The sequence below is a fragment of the Poeciliopsis prolifica genome, unplaced genomic scaffold, assembly GCF_027474105.1.
Source record: "Poeciliopsis prolifica strain line A6 unplaced genomic scaffold, Auburn_PproV2 SCAFFOLD012, whole genome shotgun sequence".
Classification (NCBI taxonomy): Eukaryota; Metazoa; Chordata; class Actinopteri; order Cyprinodontiformes; family Poeciliidae; genus Poeciliopsis; species Poeciliopsis prolifica.
In genome coordinates, this window is record NW_026562387.1 from 10179563 (window position 1) to 10199707 (window position 20145).

Genomic DNA, 20145 nt, shown 5'->3' on the forward strand with positions numbered 1-20145 from the left:
TATACAGTCCTGGCTAGAGGTAATGTAAACCGAGTTAAATGAAACTTGCAGTTTTAAAATAAAAGATCTATTCAAGTACCATTAAAATAAAAACTAAGAAGAATACTGTCCTGTTGTTGACAGCTGAACAAAGGGGTTATATGATGTGGAATAAAAACAAATAAAACAACCACATACTTCCAGCTTCCTGCAGGACTTTTTATGACAGAGTTAGCGTTTTATAGTTTTCTATGGTTTTTAATGAAGAACCTGCAGCAATTTGGTCATTTCTAATATTCCACTCATGTTTTAAACATCTCAAAGTTTTAAGGTTAATCAAATCTTTCATGCAGTTTTAGTTAGTCCAGTCTAGCCTTTTTAAAGTCTGACATTAAGCAGAACAGAGAGTAGTTGCTTTTGATTTTTGTTTTATTTTGTCAAACTAAAATATTGTAGATCATTAGAAAAAAAATATATTTGACAAAGATAAAGTTAACAGAATTGTATTTTTAAACACATTAAATGATTGCTCAAATCAAAACTATGCAAACCAAAGTGGCCCTCTGATGTAAACATTTATTTGATAATGTGAAACATTTAAACGTAACAAAAAAGCAAAAAGAGGATCAATTCATAAGGGAACAAATATGTATTCACAGCAACAGACTGAAGTTTCTCTAGAAGTCAAGACCTCCAGGATGTTCCATCTCCTCTCTCTCCTTAGGGTCAGTTACAATCTGTCAAGTCTTGTGGAGTCCCCATGTTTTAACTAGAACCCCGCCCCACCAGACGCCTCTACAACCTGGCTGTCTGACTGCAAGCATATCAAAGAGGCTTTTCAGAGTCCTCAGGGCACACTCAGGAGAGAAAATTGTGATTTAATAGCCCGGGGTCCCACTAAGAGTCTAGTGAATTGGATTTAGATTTTATCCTGAACACAGACCAAAAAAATTCACATCACCACAGCCCAAAACCCACAGCGGCACCACATACCCAGAAATGCAGTCCTGCATATTAATTACACCATAAAACAAACTCCAAGCAGTGTATTACGTCACATCACCATCCCAAGCCATTTAAATAAACGCCCAACTTTTACATTCCAGTTTTTTTTTTACTTGACTTATAAGCCCTTTGAACATCATATGCACAGAAGGGAGAGGATTTTGTGAATACGCTTCTGTTCGCAGCTGCTGTTTACATCCACTAGAGCCACATAATTCTGCAGAAGTTTAATGTTAGATCTGTAAAGTGATTCCTTTAGGAAAACATTGCTTCTTAATCATAGAAAACTCAAGTTGTAAAAATAAATAAATGAGCAAACAAAGAGGACAAGTGCTTTTATACAACTTTGGAACCAATATGGTATGGTAAATATTAACAAAAATATTATTGTTTTTAGCCTGTATTTAATATTTTTATCAGATCAGGTGAAGACATCTCTTTTTGGCCTCCATGTTGCTTGTTAATAATGTTCAGAAAGATCTTATGCTTCATTTTCAGGTTTTATTTTGAGCAGTTTCAGGCATTAGGTGCACCATTATGAAATACCCCCCTCCACAAACACACACTCGCGCACACACACACGCACACACACACACACACACACACACACACACCGATTCTGTTTGGACTTTTAAGGTAAACAAGACCCAAAGCATTCTGAATATGCATGTGAAGAAACATGCATGAAGTCAAAACTCCCTAACCCTGAACAGACATAAATGGAGCAGCAACAAACATTTTTTTGTCTTATTTACTGAGAGACAGTCTGTGAGTCATGACAGTATGAACAAAAACATTTGAAGTGATGACATTAATGCGTAATAATACAAATAAAAGTAAACAGTCCTAAGACTAAGCCCTGAGGAATGCCGTTTTAGGATAAATTCACATCTTCCTGTGTGAAGAATGGAAATTAAAACATCATGGATTTAAAATAACATTTTTTTAAAAATTCATCTAAATAAACTACTTTTAAAGCAGCAGTAAGTGACATTCACATGTCTTTACTGGAAATTGTTCAAAAGAATAAATTTGATTAAATACACGTCATGAGGTGCAGACAGGGGAGTAGGATCAAAGTGCAGACAGGAGAATGGGGCGGTCATATGAACCATGATTTAATGAATGAATACCAAAACAGACAAATACTGGAAACCAGAGCATGAGACAAGGAGCAACAGTGACATGAGGTAAACAGATCAACGGAACAAATGAAAGGAACCAGGAGTGTATAGGGAGTGGCGATGACAAAGAAACTAATTAGGGAAACTCACTACAGCTGGGAAGGGAGCAGTGATGCTTGATGAGATAAATGACCAGCAGCTGGGGAAGATGACTAAGGCAAAAGTAAAGATGAAACAAGAAGAAAGAGAACCTACAGAACAGCAGAAATAAGTACCAAACCTAACAAAATACATCCACCACTGAAGAAGATAAATTAGATTAACAGAAGGAGTAAACTAGAACGAGAAGATAATACTAAGTGCAAAACAACTCCAAAACAAAGTGTAGAACAAATTGGAAGAACAAAAGGCTGGGAGGAATATTGAAAATAAAGAAACAACAATGGAAGAAGTCCACTACTGGGAGGGGCATGAAAACACAAAACTGTTAACGTTTAGACGGAATAGGTGCTGCAAATGAGCTCCGTCTATAAATGTGTATGCACGATATCTGCTTTGTATTATGTGCACTGTATTAGTCTTTAAATAAACAAACAAAAAAGCATTTAATATTGTCATCCAAATTCTACTATTCTATAAATGCTTTGTGAGAAACTATAAGGTTAATTGTTTTAATGAACCTATTAGTATATCTTCTGATTTTAAAGCATTTCTACATTTGGATTTCTATCCAAATGTTGCAGTTTTCAAAAAGTCGTGTTAAATATGCCAGCTGTGAAGGACGCAGTAAAGAGAAAACCTACAAGACACAAAGTTGGTAACAATAGATCTGACAGTGTACATAGGAGGTCAGACAGCGTAAATGTTTGGTGGATTGTTATTAATCAGCAAACATAAGGTTGAGTTGACCAACTGGAAGCAGATGGAGGCTGCCTTTAGAAAGTGACTGGATATAAACAAAAACAGAAACACTAGAAATAGGGAAACAAAGCTAAACAGCTCCTCTCAAGGAACAAAAGTGCACAGAAACAAAATTCAGAATACAGTATGAAAATAAAGCATAGGACTCTCCAAAGAAAATTCTGTTTCCCAACAAAAATTACAAGAGTCTCTCCTTTATTACGCCACATGTCTCTTATTAGCAAAATTATGCTACTGGGAGCTGGAAGTGCATTTGGCGTCTCTTTTGTATACTAAATGGTGAAAAACAGGTGGCAAACTATTGACACTGGAGAGAAGCATGTGAAAAATGTGCAGTCACAAAAGGCAAAGCCTTCGGTTGACTTAGACATTTAATCACAGGGTTGGATGATAAGTGAGGATCAAACGGAGGCACGGATAGCCTTGAATAAAAGGAGGCGACATTAACAGCTCCACGGAGGAATTTGTAGTGGACCTGTGCCAACACATGGACAGCACTGGTGGCTGGTTGTGAAACTTCAAAGATTCAGAACCTCAATGCACACTTCACCTCTAAATACTTGAATACATTGTTTAATACTGGATTTTTACATCTTTAAAAACTGTCCATAATGTGATTATGAAAGACAACCAAAAACACCAATTTGATGCATCAATTCTTCAAATATGAGACAAAAAAAGGTCAAAACATACAAAAGCGGATCTTCGACAAATTTCTTTTTGTGTAAAAACATATTTTCTCCCACAGACACTTTATAATAGTGCTAAAGAAAAAACTGTGTTTTTTCTTTTAGTTTCTGGGTTTGACAAAAAGGTCCTGAAGTAGAATTACACAGGAAGGCAATGGCAGAAGGAACAATAAGTGTTGGAACAATATATATATATATATATATAATATATATATATATATATATATATATATATATATATATATATATATCTTTTATAATAGCTATGATGAACATAAAAAAAAATTTTAACCAATGAAAGTTTACAGAAAAATTTTTGCTGAAAAAGTATGTAATTTCCAAAACTTTTCAAAATTTAAATTAAACCTTTTTTTTGTTTTGTTTTGTTTTTGCAATAAGCAAAAAAAGAAAAACAAAATCACCAGTGCAGGGAAAAAGAAAAAGGAGCTGGCGCACTATCAGTGCTGTTTCTTTATTTGGGTTTGGAAATGAATCTTGACAGATTGGGGAACAAAGACTGGTTGGTGTTAAAGTAAAAGTTACATCTCACAAAGTATGTGCAAAAGAAAGCAATGCAAAGTGTTTTTTTTGTTCACCAGACGAATGAATCAACATCAGCATGGGAATTTGCTCACACGCATACACGCACACACACACGTCCTCTGTCATTTTTCCGACTGTTCCTGTGGACCACGTGACTCGGGTCCTCCTTGTTTTAAAAAGAACCGCTACCTCTGTTGTTGATCCCCCTCCACAGCTTCAGTGGAGGTGGAATTTCCATACAACCATCTGAGCGCAGGACAGCCCGCGAGTGCAACCCGACACTTCTGCAGCCAGCCTGCCGACGGCGGGGACTGAACCCGGGAGTCCTGGAAGCGTCTCTTTGTGACTGACCTGCGTCCCGCAAAGTGTCCCCGGTCTCTGACCCTGCTCCCCTGTGATGGACCTGGAGCATAAAAGGACATTTGGCGTCTCGGTTTTACTGGCCTGTGTGATAATCTGCAGTAATGTGCCACATCCCGTCGGCGCGTATCAGTACAACAACCGCTACGCAGGGTGAGTGAATTAAAGCGCACACGCTTAACACACACCACTCACTGTTTTTAGAAGTGTCCTATCCTTATAAAGATGCATAAAAAGGCAAAAACAAAAATAAATTTTTTTTAAAGCTGACTAGAGAACAGAGAAAATCTTTGTGGTAGCTATTCACCATTTACAGAATTAAATTGCTAACACTTTAACATCTTTCCCTTGTCAAATGTCCTGGATCAGCCCAAAGTTAAGTTGCCCCAAGGCAGAATTTGATCTTAGTGCTTGCATGGTCGTCAAAACGTTTTCAACAATAACAATGTGGAATGCAGCATTCATGAGTGTTCATTCTTATCTCCTTTGATACCTGTAATTGAAATGAAGACATTTTTTAATTAGAGCCTTATTAAGACCAAAGAACACAGCAGATAGGTCAAGGATAAAATTGTGAAGACGTTTACAATGTGGTTAGGTCAGAAAACAATAGCGCAAGCCCTGAAGTTCTTACTATGTGCTGTTCAGTCCATCATTCCAACATGAAAACCGTATGGTATGGTATCCAATAACTTAGGTTGGACAACTTGTTTAACTATTAGTCAGACACTCTTCAGATCACCTGTATGGAAGAACGTGTACAAAAAGGGGGTCTGGTAACAACTTTGGTGTTCTTCAAAACTCTTCGTGTGGTAGAAGACCAACTCTGAACACCAACACTGGAAACTTGAGGTTGGCAGCATCATGTTGCAGGAAGACCTTTCCTAGAACCTGGAAGCTAGTCAGAGTTTATGGGAAGATGGATGGAGAACAAAAGGGAAACCTGTTAGCGGTTGCAAAAGATTCTAGAATGGAGCAAAGGTTCACATTCCAACAGGACAACAGCCAATGTCGTACAGTCAGAAGTACAACATGGAATGGTTTAGATGAAAACATAATTCACTAGTCAGAATGAAATCTGATCATTTGTGTCTAATCTATGTTCAGGAATGCTCCTCATAGTCTGACTGAGCTTGAGCTGTTATACAAAGAAGTTTGATAAGAAATGTAGCAACTACGTCTGGTAGGGACTTGCATCAATATTTGCAGTTTTTTAAATTATGCACACAGGAGGGCTTACTACAAACGCACCCCACACTTTGTGGTTTTAATGTGTAGAAAAATAACAATTGAAATACATATTACTTCTCCCTTACAGTTTACGGTTATGTGCTCCTTTGTGTTGGTCTCTCACAATATAATACACTGAGGTTTGTGTTCTGTCACAAAGTGAGAACAAGTTCAAGGCCTTTCGATTCTTTTGCAAGACACTGTAAGGCATTTTCCTACCAGCCACCACAGCAAATTTGTATGTGTTATGATGCCAGGGAGACAAAAATAAATTCTTTTTACTGACTGATGGCAATCTGTGCAGATTCTGGCAATTGACTCACTCATTTGCTCTTGCAGTCCTGTCCAGTGCACCAAGTTTTAGTGCAGACTCAGTGAGGTTGGGCTGAAGGAGAAAAGTGTTCCTAGTTCTTCTTCCAACAGTATATGTTGCTAATTACTGATTACCTGTTGAGATTTATCTGGAAACAGTTACTAAGTCCATAAAATGTGTCCCACCAGCACAGAACTTTATAACGTACTTTCCAGGCACACAGTGCCATTTTATAGTAACTATGTTGTCTTTAGTGTTATAAAAAGAATGTGTATATATTAAATATAGCTTAAAAGAAAATTTTGACTTTGCAATTTGATGCTTCTGCAGCTTCAATAGCATAGTATCTTTCTGACATTCTGCCTTCAGCATGTCATCCCAACATTATGCTGTTTAAAACTGTTCTTACAAGCACTTGACTCAGAAGTGGTTTATATGATAAGCGCAGCAGATGCGCTGTTCCACCAGATGTTTGCTATTTGCTGCCACCACTATAGTCTGTAGGAGCTGACTAGTCTAGACTATAGCGAATTAATGAAATGTAGGATTTTAGATGAATAGAAATTTCATCTAAATACATTTGAACAAATGTATATTTTTAAACAGTTTATAATTTTCTATTTGGAAATATGAATGAGAAAGTCAGCTCTGTCCCACAACAGTGAACCAGGTTGTCAGACATGTACTGTGTGAAAATCCTGTTCCTCATTGGGGGCTCCTGCTGGCCTGGTGGCTCCTAATCAGCGACTTGGTCCGCTATGCCTCAGGCTGGCTCTGCTGATTGCAGTAGGATAAGAAGCAGTAGGGAAGGGGGGGCGGGTTGCTCACAATTTATAAAGCTACAGGCAGGAACACTGAGCTCTATGTTTGACACCATTTGTTCTTGTAATTGCAAAAGAAAAAGGAAAAAACTTTTTGATTTGAATTTATCTGAGAGGTAAACTATCCCACATTTACTATAAGACAACACAAGGTTGTCCTGGGATGTGAATTTCTGAAGATAAGTGATGTTCAGTTGCAGGGGCGGGAGTAATCTCTGAAAACGTATAGAAAGTGGGGCAGAAGATATTTACGGTCTGTTTCAGAGGAGCCTTTGAAGTGTTTTAACAGGGGAAGAGGCAGAGCATCAGAGCTTAAAAACTCCCACATTTTCTCTCCCAGACACCACATATTTTGGCTTTACATTCATGTCTGCATGGAAGCGTGCAAAACAGGCTGTTCTGTTTCAAAATGAAGTGATAAAATTAGTCATTAGAAAGCATCTCAAAAATTGCAAACACAGAGATCCAAAAACGGAGACAGTTAAAGTTTACATCGATGCATAAACAACACTGAGACACACCTATTTGGTTTAAAGACCAGATTATGTGAGAGACAAGTTGCTGTTATGCCAGACAGCCTTCTGCAGAGAGAATCAACAGACTTGACAACTTAAAGGCAGCTTTATCTGAGAAATCCCTTTTGGTTGGTGGCTGTAAAGCGGAAATAACTTTGCCAGGCAGACAGACGCAGTAACAAAAACAGTCGTATCACAGAATATGGAAAAAAGTGTGACATACGAAGGGATCTAATGACGTAAGACCTCAAAGTAGCAAAACATTTTTTGCCTCACAAAAGTGCTTTCAACACTTTATAAGACTAAAACTGTAAAATGTTTTCTTCATCACAGACCTGGGGGCAATAACTATCATAATCATAGGAGAAATTATCCCTACATAAAATTTATCTAGAGCCACTTAACCTCTACTATAAATGTCACAGACACCTAAAATATAAAATATCTTTATTTCATCGTTTGTGGTGTTTTCTATATGGAGTTTATGTGTGCATGGATGAGCTTTTTGGATCCCTGTTCAGGCTGCACCCCTGCCTATCAGATGCTATCTGGAGATAGACAACTATTTTGTCTTTCAAGTTAAAATCTGAGAAGTGTGGCATGCATTTGAGATAACACTACATACAACATTTTGCTCTTGTACACAGTGAACAAGAGCAAAAGCTATGAGCCTTTCCATAACTTTTGACTGAAATTTGAAATGGTTCTACTTTGTAAAATAGCTGAAGCTCAATCAGATTGAACAAAGTGCATAAGAGCATTCATTTTCATGTCTCTGTTGGATTTAGTTCTAAATTTTATCTTCGCCCTTGAAACAGATGGTGATTAAAAGCAGCATTGGTATTTAAAAACTAAATTTAGACTTGCTATTCTTTTCTTTCAAAAATGTTGATCTGCAATGTTTTCTGTCAGTGCTGCTCCTTTACAAATAGGTTATTTCTTCAGTCAGTGACAGGAGGAGTCCACTTCTGTGGGACACCTGGCACTTTTGTTTCTTGGACCTCATGAATGGGCTGTTCCCATTTTTGTTTAATGAAGCTCAGCTTCCTGTGTGACAGTCTTAAAAAAAAAAAAAAAAAACTCAACATGTCAGAAGAATGGTGGAAAAATACAGAAATGATGAGTTATTACAAGCATGTTTAGGCCTATGGCTGCTGTCTTGTCATAGCAACCCATATTGGATTAATTTTGCTGAATAGCATGTGACAAGAAACATCATTGAACTTCTCCTCTTAGAGTTCTTATCTGGTAAGTTATGCAATTTTTTTTTTTTTAAAGCTGGAATTACAACATATTTATTTTGTGTTTGTCACATGGTGTATGAAAAACTTTCTATATTGATGTTTTTTAATGTAACTAGAAAGATAGATGGATATATATATGTGTGTGTGAATACATGTTTGTGTATATATGCATAAATGTGTGCATTTTAAGCAAGATTTATTTTTTTGGGCTCAGTGTGTGCTTCATATCTTTGAGGACTTGTATGATGTACGTGTTGGAAGGATGAGGTGTTTGAACATTGCACAGTCTTAAAAAATATCGTATTTGATAAAAATGAAGTGGTTGCTTATTTTTTATTATTTAGCCCCATTTAAATAAAAATTTAAGTTTATGTTGTTGGTGTTTCGCATAAAATAACAACACAATTACGTTTTAAACAGGAAAGTCCATAAATGCAGCTGCTGCTACTGTATCTGCTGGCTGCAGGCGTCACCTTTATAGACTGGTAACATAATCTTATAATGAAGTCTGAAACATGTTATTTAGTTCTGCCCTGTTCTGAGATACTGAAAGAGGAAAGCCCCCATTTCACTTTCTGAAATCTGTTATTACAAGTGTCAACAAGTGTCACCTTTAGCTGCCAGAAAGACTTGTTTCATGACTTGACTTTGTAGCCCAGGTGTTTTTACTACATGCACTCTGTGAATGTGTGTTGAAGTGGGTGGAAATGCTGTAAAAACGCCTTTTGGGGTGTTTTTTCTTTTCTATTATTGTTGCTGTAACCTGAACCTTAGAGGACTTGTGTTTTTTCCACAGCGACCAGGTCTTCAGGATTACCCTGACTAACGACACAGAGGTACAAGCCCTCAAGAAAATCTTGGGACTGATTAAGGTTGGCATTGTTTAATCTATTTCCCTAAAACTTTAAACATCTCTTTGTATTCTGAGGTATCATACTATATATCTCAGCAGGATATCACAGTCTGGGACCCTCAGTGATCATCTCAATTTAGAAGCTTAGACCAATATGAGTTTTTTTTTTTCATTTTCTTGGTAGATTGTTCAGATGTTTCAACTCTGTGAACATATGTTTCAAAGACACTGAAATTAGGCAGTAAGCCACAGAGGAGACAAAGACCTCTCCTCTTCTCTCAAACTCATTTGGAAGTAATTATCCATTAGAGTCAGGAGCGACCAAGACCGTCTTCACACAAGGTTCCAGTTTGCTCATGCTTTAGCATAAAAGGTTGGTTTGAAAATGGACAGAGATACTTATTCTACATGAAAACTATGGATTTGATTGATGATTCAAATTATGATTTACAAATGTTGTTTCTTCTTTTTCAGATATGCTTTTTATACCAGTAGAAAGTATCTACAGTAGGGGGGCACCGATTGCAGATTTCTGGCCGTTCATTTAAAAAGCTTAACTTTTTCTCTCATGGAAGCAAAGAAAATCACAGTAGTTGATTTTTAGACATTTGCCGAGGTTGATGGACAAGATCAGCTTCACATGTAAAAATCGGCTGATCACCGATCTCCCAAAATTAAGGAAATCGGCACAGCTAAATCGGCTCGCCAATATATTGGTGCACCCCTAATTTACAGCAACAATTACTAAAACAAACAAACCAGCGATAAAGTAATAAAATTCAGTAATAAATGGTAAAGAAATTAAGAAATAATCTTTGCATTTGACATAACATCTTCCCACTGTTACAGTTTAGCATAACCATTTGTTTAACACAATGAAGACAGTCATCACTAAGTTAAAAACAAATATGACGCAGCATATGATGGAAAGGATTTTGATCTCAATGTTTACATAGCAACTTTTAATATGGCCGTTTAAACTTTCTCTATCCCCCATGAGTGATGAAGCACTGCTGGGCAAAACAAGGACAAAATGGACTCAGTGAATGCTTCTAATAGCCACTGGTCAGAACTGAGCTATTGTATTTGGAAGCGATGCAAGCACAGAGCTGGCAGAGGGTGCAGCAGAAACAACACCAGCAGTGGCTACTGTTTGGACAGCTGTGTACGTGTGTTCTCAGTAGCTTCCACACACCGCACCGCCTCCAGTGTGTTTCTAAATTGTGAGCTTCAAGACGCACATCAGGTCAGAGACTCAATGGCAGAGATTGCAGGTGTCCTGGTTCATTCGGTTTCTGTTTATTAATGAAATAAACTTAAGTGACACAATATTTAATATGAAAAAAAATCATTTGGTTGAGTGTTTATTCTAAGCAGCTTTACCAAAACAGTGTCAGATATAAACAAATTGCTGTATCTACAAAACCGAATCCTTTATTTAGACAAGGGTTTTATACAAGAATTTGTCTGAGAACAGGGGGAAAATTTAGTATCACTTAAAACTGTACATCAAAATATAATCACCTGTTTTTTATCTGAAGTAAATACAAACATACAAATTTAAACATTTCATGGAACAATTATTAAATTTGTGTAATGTTATTTTCAACATCTATGTCAGGGCAAACAGACTGGTTTTGTACTTTTGTTACACATCTGTTCACTTTAGGTTGAATAACATCAGTGATCACTTTAACCAAAAATCTAATCATAGTCTTAGACTTTTTAACCCTTTAAAAAAAAAACATATTTTTTGGGACTAATTAGCAGTGCTCTCTATATATGGAGCGTAACCTTTCTGTCTGCAATGTGCAGACAGAAAGCTCTCTGCTAAGAGGAAATGGAGCTAACATTCACCCACCATGCAGACTGTCTAACAATATGTTACTATTAATACAAGAGCCATTTTTGTTCAATTTCCTCTTCAGCTGACATTTCTGCCATCTGTACCATCTACCATCTGCCCTCAGCTCTTGTTCCCCAGGTGATGCACAACAATAAATATCTGTAAAAGTTTTTACATACATATTTTTATACAGAATCGACTTTTAACTTAATTGAACTTTGAGTTAAAAACATGGGAAAGCTGAAAGGAAAAGACAAAATATATTAAATGCTGCTTTCTTTTCAGACTGTTCATACACATCTGCTATTTGACAACAGGAACTAAGGATGTGTATTTTTGTCTGAGTTTACAAAAACAGACACATTGGGGCTTTTTTTCAGTGCGATCGTGTTTGGTCGTCTTATTTTAAATTCCAGACAGTGAGACAGCGTCACATCGTTGCCCTGATGTGAAACAAATCAGTTTTTATTGAGCTATAACTTTCCTCTTCTTGCTTTGCCCACTCTGCTACCACATGAAACAGAATAATACTAATTCAATTATTCATAGCTGGCCGAAGGGACTTTAAGAAACTGAACGTTAAATGAAGCCATAAAGCGTTGATTTTTAATTGTCCCTTGTGGGATACATGTTTTTTGTTTTTGTTGTTTTAGCTTTTTTTTGGGCATTAAAAGAGCGGGCCTAAAACATTCGAAGGTTTATTATGAGAAATGGCATAAAAAGTGGCACAATATAAATGTAGTTTACACTCTGGGGCACCAAACGTTCTGGTTGATGGGTTTCAGTCCAGGAGTTAAAATAATCAGCTACGCATTCTGTAAACTTTTAGAAGTTGACACATTAATAAGCATATGTCCAGCAAATGAGAGCCAGCTGAGGATGATTGCACATGTACTGCAGTTCACCTGATAATTGTCTATAATTTGAAGATTACTGCCTGCCTATTTGGTTGAAGATACTCTCTTGGACACGTTTTCCTTCCTCAGACGCTCTCCATTTCTCAGTGTGTTGTTTTATCTGCGTTATCACTCAATGTCTGTATTTATTTTGCGAACGGGCGGATGTCAGCTCTTTTATGTATTCAAATTTGATTTGATTCCTTTATGTAAAATTTATAAGGAAATGCATTTAAGTTTGAGAGGAGTATGAGGGATTATTGTTGCAGGACATCGTAGGTGTTATAGTCAGATTAAAATCCCTGGAATTTGTATCGACCATTAAAATCTGGATAGGTGCAGCTCTGTTTGTGTCAAATGGACAAAAAAAAAGTGTTGGGATTAACATAGTCTGAATCTGAATATTTTTGAAGAATTTTACACAAACATCTTATATCTCATATTTCTCCTCTTTAAAGTGAAAGTATGAAAAGGTGCCCTGAATTTCTGACTGATTTATTACCCAATTTCATGCTTCAGGTGGACTTGTGGCAACCGAACAGTGCTTCTCTAATCCATCGCAATGCCACAGTGGATGTTCATGTGAAGCAAAATGACACACATCATCTGCGTGCTCGGCTAAAGCTGGAAAGAATCAAGTATCGGTAAGCAGACTGCATGCATGGTTTTTGCTTTGCAAGAGTTCCTAAAACTGGATACTGTCCTATTTTATAATGAGAAAAACAAAACTAAAGTTATAAACAGCCTGAAAGACACACATTTGTTGTCTCTCTCTAAGGTTATTGGAATTACCCTGTTTTCCTGCTGACATGAAATATTATTCTCATATGCAGTGCTGGCCATGGCTTGCATCCAAAATGTTTAACATGGACTCAAACTTCTCTCCCTGGCCACTTCACAAAGCAACTCCTTCATCTTTGTTTGCCATCCCTCTTGAAAATTAACGCCAGAGTGACGAAGCTCTATGGAAGAATCAGCAGCTAAAAAAATAAAGACTTTTGTTGTCATCTCAGTCATTGGGGAGAAATTTCAACTCTGTGCAAGAGATCAGCTCTGTGTGTTGGAAATCTTTCGCACCAATTTTTTTTCTCCACATGATCAGCTTAGATGATGCAACTGATGTTTTATGGAGTAAAAGGTCTCATGCCCAAATGAACATGATGACAAAAGGGTCACATTATCTACTTCTTTCTCAGATGGGGGGTGAAGAAAAAAAACTTCAAACATGTGACAGATCTTGATAATTATAGTATAACTTTTAATTGTGCTGTCAGACACATTGACTGATGATGTATAATTAGTGTTATGATGGAGCACAATACAAAGACCTATCTAATCCAGCAGTTCATTTCAACACCGTCATATCCCAGTAAATAGGAAACTGTTAGGAGGTATTATATTAATGTTATACTGTTGCATCAGTCAGAGCTTTATAACAATTACACAGACTTAAAAATGTCCTTTTAAACAAACGTCAAACCCTGGTGTGCAAAGTAGTTGCCTCAGCAAAAACATCAGACTTTGGCTGAATGGCCTCCTCAGAATCCAGTCAGTCCTATGATAAAGCAGAGACATGCGTAAAAGCAGCAGAGCTCTACTGGAGACGAAGAGACGGTGAAAAGAAAACATTACGGAGGAAAGAGACTGAGAAATAATTTAAAAATATTACTTTTATAGATATGTCAAGTAATAAACAAAATTGGAAAATCATTGAAAAGTTCGTTCACGTAACTCAAAAATGGTGGGAAAATGTTTCTCTCCCTATTTCTACCTCCCACAGGATGCTCATCTCCGATCTGCAGAAAGAAATTGAAAAGCAGACAGGATATCGCTCCTCCCGTAAGCGGAGGTCAGAGTCTCAGTACGACTACGAGGTTTACCACTCGCTGGAGGAGGTAGGTGTTGCCCCACCTGTCACTGTCACAGTTCTGTGCTAAAGCACCGTTCACATAACAAGCATCTTTATTAAGGCATTCAGCTGCTTCAGGCACTCAGAGTGCCTTTTTCATGCAGCTCTATTTCTCCTGTTTTATTGTCTCACAAACACTCCACCACAGTTTATAGCTTCAGCCATTATCATTATTTATGCAGGTATGTCGTCCATCTGCCTGGGAAAAAAAAAAATCATGACACCCTTTAAATCCTGAGATGTTTATCCACACATTCCTAGTGATAATTACATTTACAAACTTACCACAGTGTACCTGCAGAGACACATTAAAGGAACAGCACAACTTAAAACTACTCTGCATTTTTATGCAATTCACAAATTATGATTGCAGATTCAGAACTGGATGTTTGAAATGAACAGAAGTCGCCCTGAGCTGGTTTCTATGTTGTCTCTGGGGAAGTCATATGAGGGGAGACCGCTTTTTGTGCTTCAGGTAGGAGAAAACCAAAATTAAATAGAAATGACAAAGGAAATGTGCATTGAAACACAACTGTGTCCTGACTAGGATTTTTGTCCTGTCAGCTAGGAAAGAAAAGCCGTCTGCAAAAGAAATCCGTGTGGATTGACTGCGGCGTTCACGCCAGAGAGTGGATTGGACCTGCTTTCTGCCAGTGGTTTGTCAAAGAGGTACTTCTGTTGAGCTGTCTGCAGATTTGATCACTGAAGCGATGTTTAAGCCTTCTTTCCTTGCACATATTATCAAGCAATCTGGGTTAAAAGTCTTTTACCAAGACAATAGCGGTCCATTTGTCTTGCATGGCTTTCCTAATGTTAGTATGCATTTTACAGCTGTGATATTCATCCAAACATTCACACAAGTTGTATTCCCCACTTTTACATGAAAGCTTCATGTTCCTTTGCTACCCTAAACCTGTTTTCTCAAAACTCAATTACCATGAACGCTCGGTCTCATTGTACTGTTTGATGTCTGTAAGAAAACGTTGTCCAGTGACAACAAGCAGGTTGCTCATTGTGCCTTCCCTCAATAGCTAATTGTGAAATGCTAAAAACCCCACCAGTAACAACTCATGAACAAAGCTGTGATTTGTACAAAAAAAAATTATAATTGAGTAATCTTCACTTATGTAAAATTACCACCAACTGCATGAAAATGAGTAGATGGAGTTTTTATGCGTCTGCCATAAAAACAAACAAAAAACAACAGTTAACAGGGGAGGTGGTGGTAGTAAAGCTCATAAAAGAGCATTACAAAAATCTAATTTTGGAGTTATGAATTTATTTTTATTTGTCACAGTTTAATTAAAAAGAAAAATGCAAACAAAACTTTAAGGAAGCATCGTCCTTCCTTAAAGCTTTGCCCCAAAGGTTTGGAGTAATATCAAAAGTGCTGCACCCCAGGAGTTTTCTTGTAGGGTAAATCTCTACCTGTGTTGCGGGCTCTTACTCTGGTAAATGCAGCGGGAATGGAGGGTGGTTAATTATGCTTTGGATTGCCTGAGGAGATCCCTAAAGTGGAAATGGGCTTTTAGTTTCAGTTATTTTCTCTGAAATGAAAGCCAGAGCAGAACCAGACTCTGCAAGAATGTTTATTTTCCCCCTTTTTATGTACCATTTGTACCCCAGATGAATGGGATTAGAAACACAGTAAGAGCCAGAAGAAAAAGGATACACTGTAGAGTTTATATAAGTTTAGAGCCCTGATTTAAAGAGTTTGTTCAGCTTGATATCAAAAGGACTTTCAGACATGGCTTAAGATACAAGGCAGAAATATGTTGGAAAGAGTTCAGTTTGTGTTTAATTTTTTTCTAACCGACAAAAAAAATATAAAATTATTTATTTTTGTATTGCATGAACCAATTGATTAATTAAATTGTATAAAGCGTTAAACATTTATTTAATGTTTAACTGACTCAGAGCAGCTGGCGGGTCCTACTGCACATAGTAAGTGAGTAAAATATGTTTGTAAAACAACTTTCACAGATGAAAAAGTCAGAAAGTGCTTGAAAAAATTAGTGTAAACATTAAAATAAACACGAATAAAAGACAGAGTAAATTAAGGGACACAAATAAATAAAAACATAGGAACCTTTCTCTATCATGCTGAATGTGGTTTTTGTAGGCAGTACTTTGTGTTGGCCTGTTACATAATGTCATTAAAGTACATTGAAATTTGTGGTATTAATGTGTCAATTTTTAATGCGTGTGAAGAAGACACACATGCAGTTGGTAGGACATGATTTATTTTGGAGTAGGGATGCAAAATGTGAAAATGCAAAGTTAACTGAAACACATCAAGTAGAGTTAGAAACTAAATCAACAGACCATGACATAAGAAACACTAAACTAAAAGACAGTGACAGAAGGAAAGGGATTGTAGGATAGTGATGGGGAAGTTAATTGTATAAGAAAATTATCAACAAAACAATAAATAGAAAATGGAAGCAGAAAAGTTGTGACATCAAATGCAAGATATGAAAATATGTAGTAACGTCGGTGCACCACTAGAGGTCAGTGTGGCGTCTTTTTTAAACCCCTACCATGTCAACATTGGCTAGAAACTAAATGGGACACACATTTCCAGATTTGAAGATGCATATTGTTACACAATGTGAAGAGAAGCAAAACAAAAGACATAAGAAAAACTAGGTTTGTTATTTAACTTACTAATTTTTTTATTTGTTTGCATAATTTCAGGCACTGAGCTCATACAAGTATGATTCTGTGATGACACGACTACTCAACCATCTTGATTTCTTCATCATGCCCGTCTTCAATGTGGATGGGTATCACTTCAGCTGGAACACGGTACAATATGCTTCACGATTGGCTATCTTAGTTTTTAAAGAAGAACTGAAGCTAATGTCTAAACTTCATGTTAAAGAGGTGTTGTTTCACTTAGCTGTCACCCTGTGTTTTTTTTTTTTGTTTGTTTGTTTTTCAGGATGGGGAGTTGCAGTAAGAGAAGAAAAAGTGCAATCTGATTGTTTTAGTTTTGTTTTTTCAATTAATTTTGATAATCTTTCTTTTCTTTATTTTTTAGTTGAATATAGTTTTATTTTTTGCAAAATGCCCTGATGTTGTTTTTGCTGTGCTTTTGGGGTGTTGGTCTTTTCCTCTTACTTTTGCAGTTTGGGTTTTTTCATACCTCATGAGAGAATTATCAAACATATTACCAAAAGAAATAAACTCATATGTTTAAAAACATAAAAAATGTTCCTGAAAAAAATATATACCTTGATATAGAATCCATCCATCTATCCATTTTCTGAGCACCCTTCTCCCTAACGGGGTCAGGAGGTGCTGGTGCCTATTTCCCGCTGCGTTCCGGGCGAGAGGCGGGGTTCACCCTGGACAGGTCGCCAGTCTGTTGCAGGGCATCACAGAGAGACAAACAGGACAAACAACCATGCACACACACACTCACACCTAGGGAGAATTTTGGGAAGGCCAATTAACCTGACAATCGTGTTTTTGGACTGTGGGAGGAAGCCGGAGAACCTGGAGAGAATCCACGCACTCACAGGGAGAACATGCAAACTCCGTGCAGAAAGCCCCCGGGCCGGGAATCGAACCCAGGACTTTCTTGCTGCAAGGCAACAGCGCAACCCACAGCGCAACCCACTGCGCCACTGTGCAGCCCCTTTAAATAGAATATAAATTAAAATTCTGAATTTCTTAGATTTAGATAAGAAACAAGCATACTACATAAATATAGAAAAACAATATCCATAAGAATTGACTTTTAATGATTGCAGAAACACTTTACTGGTTATTAACATAGCTAAGCTCTAAAATTGTCTTAATTTCTGCAGGATCGGTTCTGGAGGAAGACGCGTTCCAAAAATCACAAGTTCCTCTGCAGGGGTGTGGATGCCAACAGAAACTGGAAGGTGAAATGGTGCAGTGAGTTACTTTCTCAAGTCTAACTACCATAAAATAGGTTTTTTCCAACACTCATGACAACATGCAAAGCCTGCAAATAACTAAGGTAACATACATGTTGCTATGTATGTTATGTTACATACATAGCAATGTAAGGTATTGCTATGTGAACATTTTGTTGCTGTTGTTTTGCAGCCAAAACAACAGCAATCTATGTTAAATGAGCCAAAGTGAAATATTTATCTTCCTTTTGAAGGTGAGGGCGCTTCCTCCCATCCGTGTGATGACACCTACTGTGGCCCTTTCCCCGAATCTGAACCTGAAGTCAAAGCAGTTGCCAAGTTTCTACGGAAGCACAAGAAACGCATAAAGGCGTACATCTCCATCCACGCCTATGCGCAGATGCTCCTTTATCCGTACTCCTACAAATATGCCCCAATTCCCAACTTTAACTGTGTGGTAAGGAGTCCACCATAATACAAGCTGCTCAAGCATCACTTTGTTTTATTTGGATCTTATGCAGGATCTATTTGCATTCAGCCACCCTGAATCAATATTCTGCCAAATGACATTACTGTTCTTTCAGCAGCAAATCTTTAGGGTTATGTCTCTATTTGCATGTAGAAACTGATTTTTCTTTTTTTTTTTTTTTGGTCCATTCTTTGCAAAGTAGCACAAGCTAAGTTTAAAAAACTTGCTACAAATTCTCAATTATATTTAGTACTGGGCTTTGTACCATTTTAGCACATGAATATACTTAGATTCATAAGGTTTAGAGTCTCTTCTTCAGTCTCAACTGTTTTCTGGCCCCTATTAGATTTTCTTTCAGGAATGGTCTTCATTTTGTTACATCAATCACATATAATTCCAAAAAAAGCATACAAGTTCAAAGACTGTACCTAAATAAAGGATCGACTGACCCACACTTCATAAAAGTTTTTTTGTTTTTTTTTCCCAGGAGTCAGCAGCTCAGAATGCAGTGACAGCACTATATTCTGCATATGGAGTGAGGTACAGATATGGACCTGCTGCCACAACATTATGTGAGTTTTCTGTTTTTCATAATTAACTTGGAGTTTTCCAGAAGAAATCTCAGAAATGATTTTATTAATAATTCTTATCATTTTTTTTCACTTATTTTCAGATATTAGCTCTGGCAGCTCTATTGACTATGCCTACAGGAATGGGATTCCCTATGCTTTTGCATTTGAACTGAGGGATACGGGTCATTTTGGTTTCCTCCTGCCAGAATCATTGATCAAACCCACCTGCACTGAGACCTTGAAAGCTGTGAAAGTCATTGCATCGGGTCTGCTGAAGAAGTGCAACACAGACAAGAACAAATTTTCATATATATGATTATTGTAAAATTTTCTACCACAAGTTATTGGAGATCTCAAAGACATGATACAAGTTTATATCATCGATTTGTTTTTATTATTTTTACATTTAAGAAATGATTGTGGTGGCCTTAGAGTCCCTGCATATAAAGTTATTTTTCTCAGTAAAATAGTAGGGATGTGAGCACTTGACGAGCTGTGGTGGCACTTTAAGAATAAAATAATAAGCAATCTTTTATATTAAAAAAAATAAACAACTTGTTTAATAATTCTATTCATGTGTGTGACTGTTTGTATGTTTACACACTGAATCTGAACATTATTTCTCTTCTGCTAGCCAGAGTGCATGTAAAAAATTGATAGTTTTGGGTTTAAAAAAAAGCTTGGGATCAGCACTTTTCAACATTGAGAAAATAAGTTAATTAGTTCCTCATCTTGAATGAAGACAAACAGAATTTTAATGTCATTTATCCCCTTGAAAAATGCATCCAAATACAGGTCCCCGTAACATGCAACATAAGTTTCTAGACTAACCCAATAACTGGGTTAGTCACCTTAATGTGGTGGATTCAGGTACAGCAGGGAGCTGCCCGTGTTTTTCAGATGGAGACAATGAAACCTCTAAGTCTGCTCTGACCAGCTGGTTAGTCATGTTTGCCTTTTGGGATCAAC

At 37.1% G+C, this 20145-nt stretch overlaps 1 protein-coding gene across 1 annotated transcript; it reads left to right on the forward strand.

Moving 5' to 3' along the window:
- The first annotated feature begins 4444 nt into the window (after nt 1-4444).
- cpa6 (carboxypeptidase A6) lies at nt 4445-19747 on the forward strand. The gene is made up of 11 exons (XM_055037196.1): nt 4445-4774; nt 9541-9616; nt 12859-12983; nt 14120-14234; nt 14622-14723; nt 14813-14917; nt 16946-17056; nt 18064-18154; nt 18390-18592; nt 19092-19176; nt 19278-19747. The coding sequence occupies exons 1-11, from the start codon at nt 4659-4661 to the stop codon at nt 19490-19492; spliced, it is 1344 nt and encodes a 447-aa protein (XP_054893171.1). The 5' UTR covers nt 4445-4658; the 3' UTR covers nt 19493-19747.
- The last annotated feature ends 398 nt before the right edge of the window (nt 19748-20145 follow it).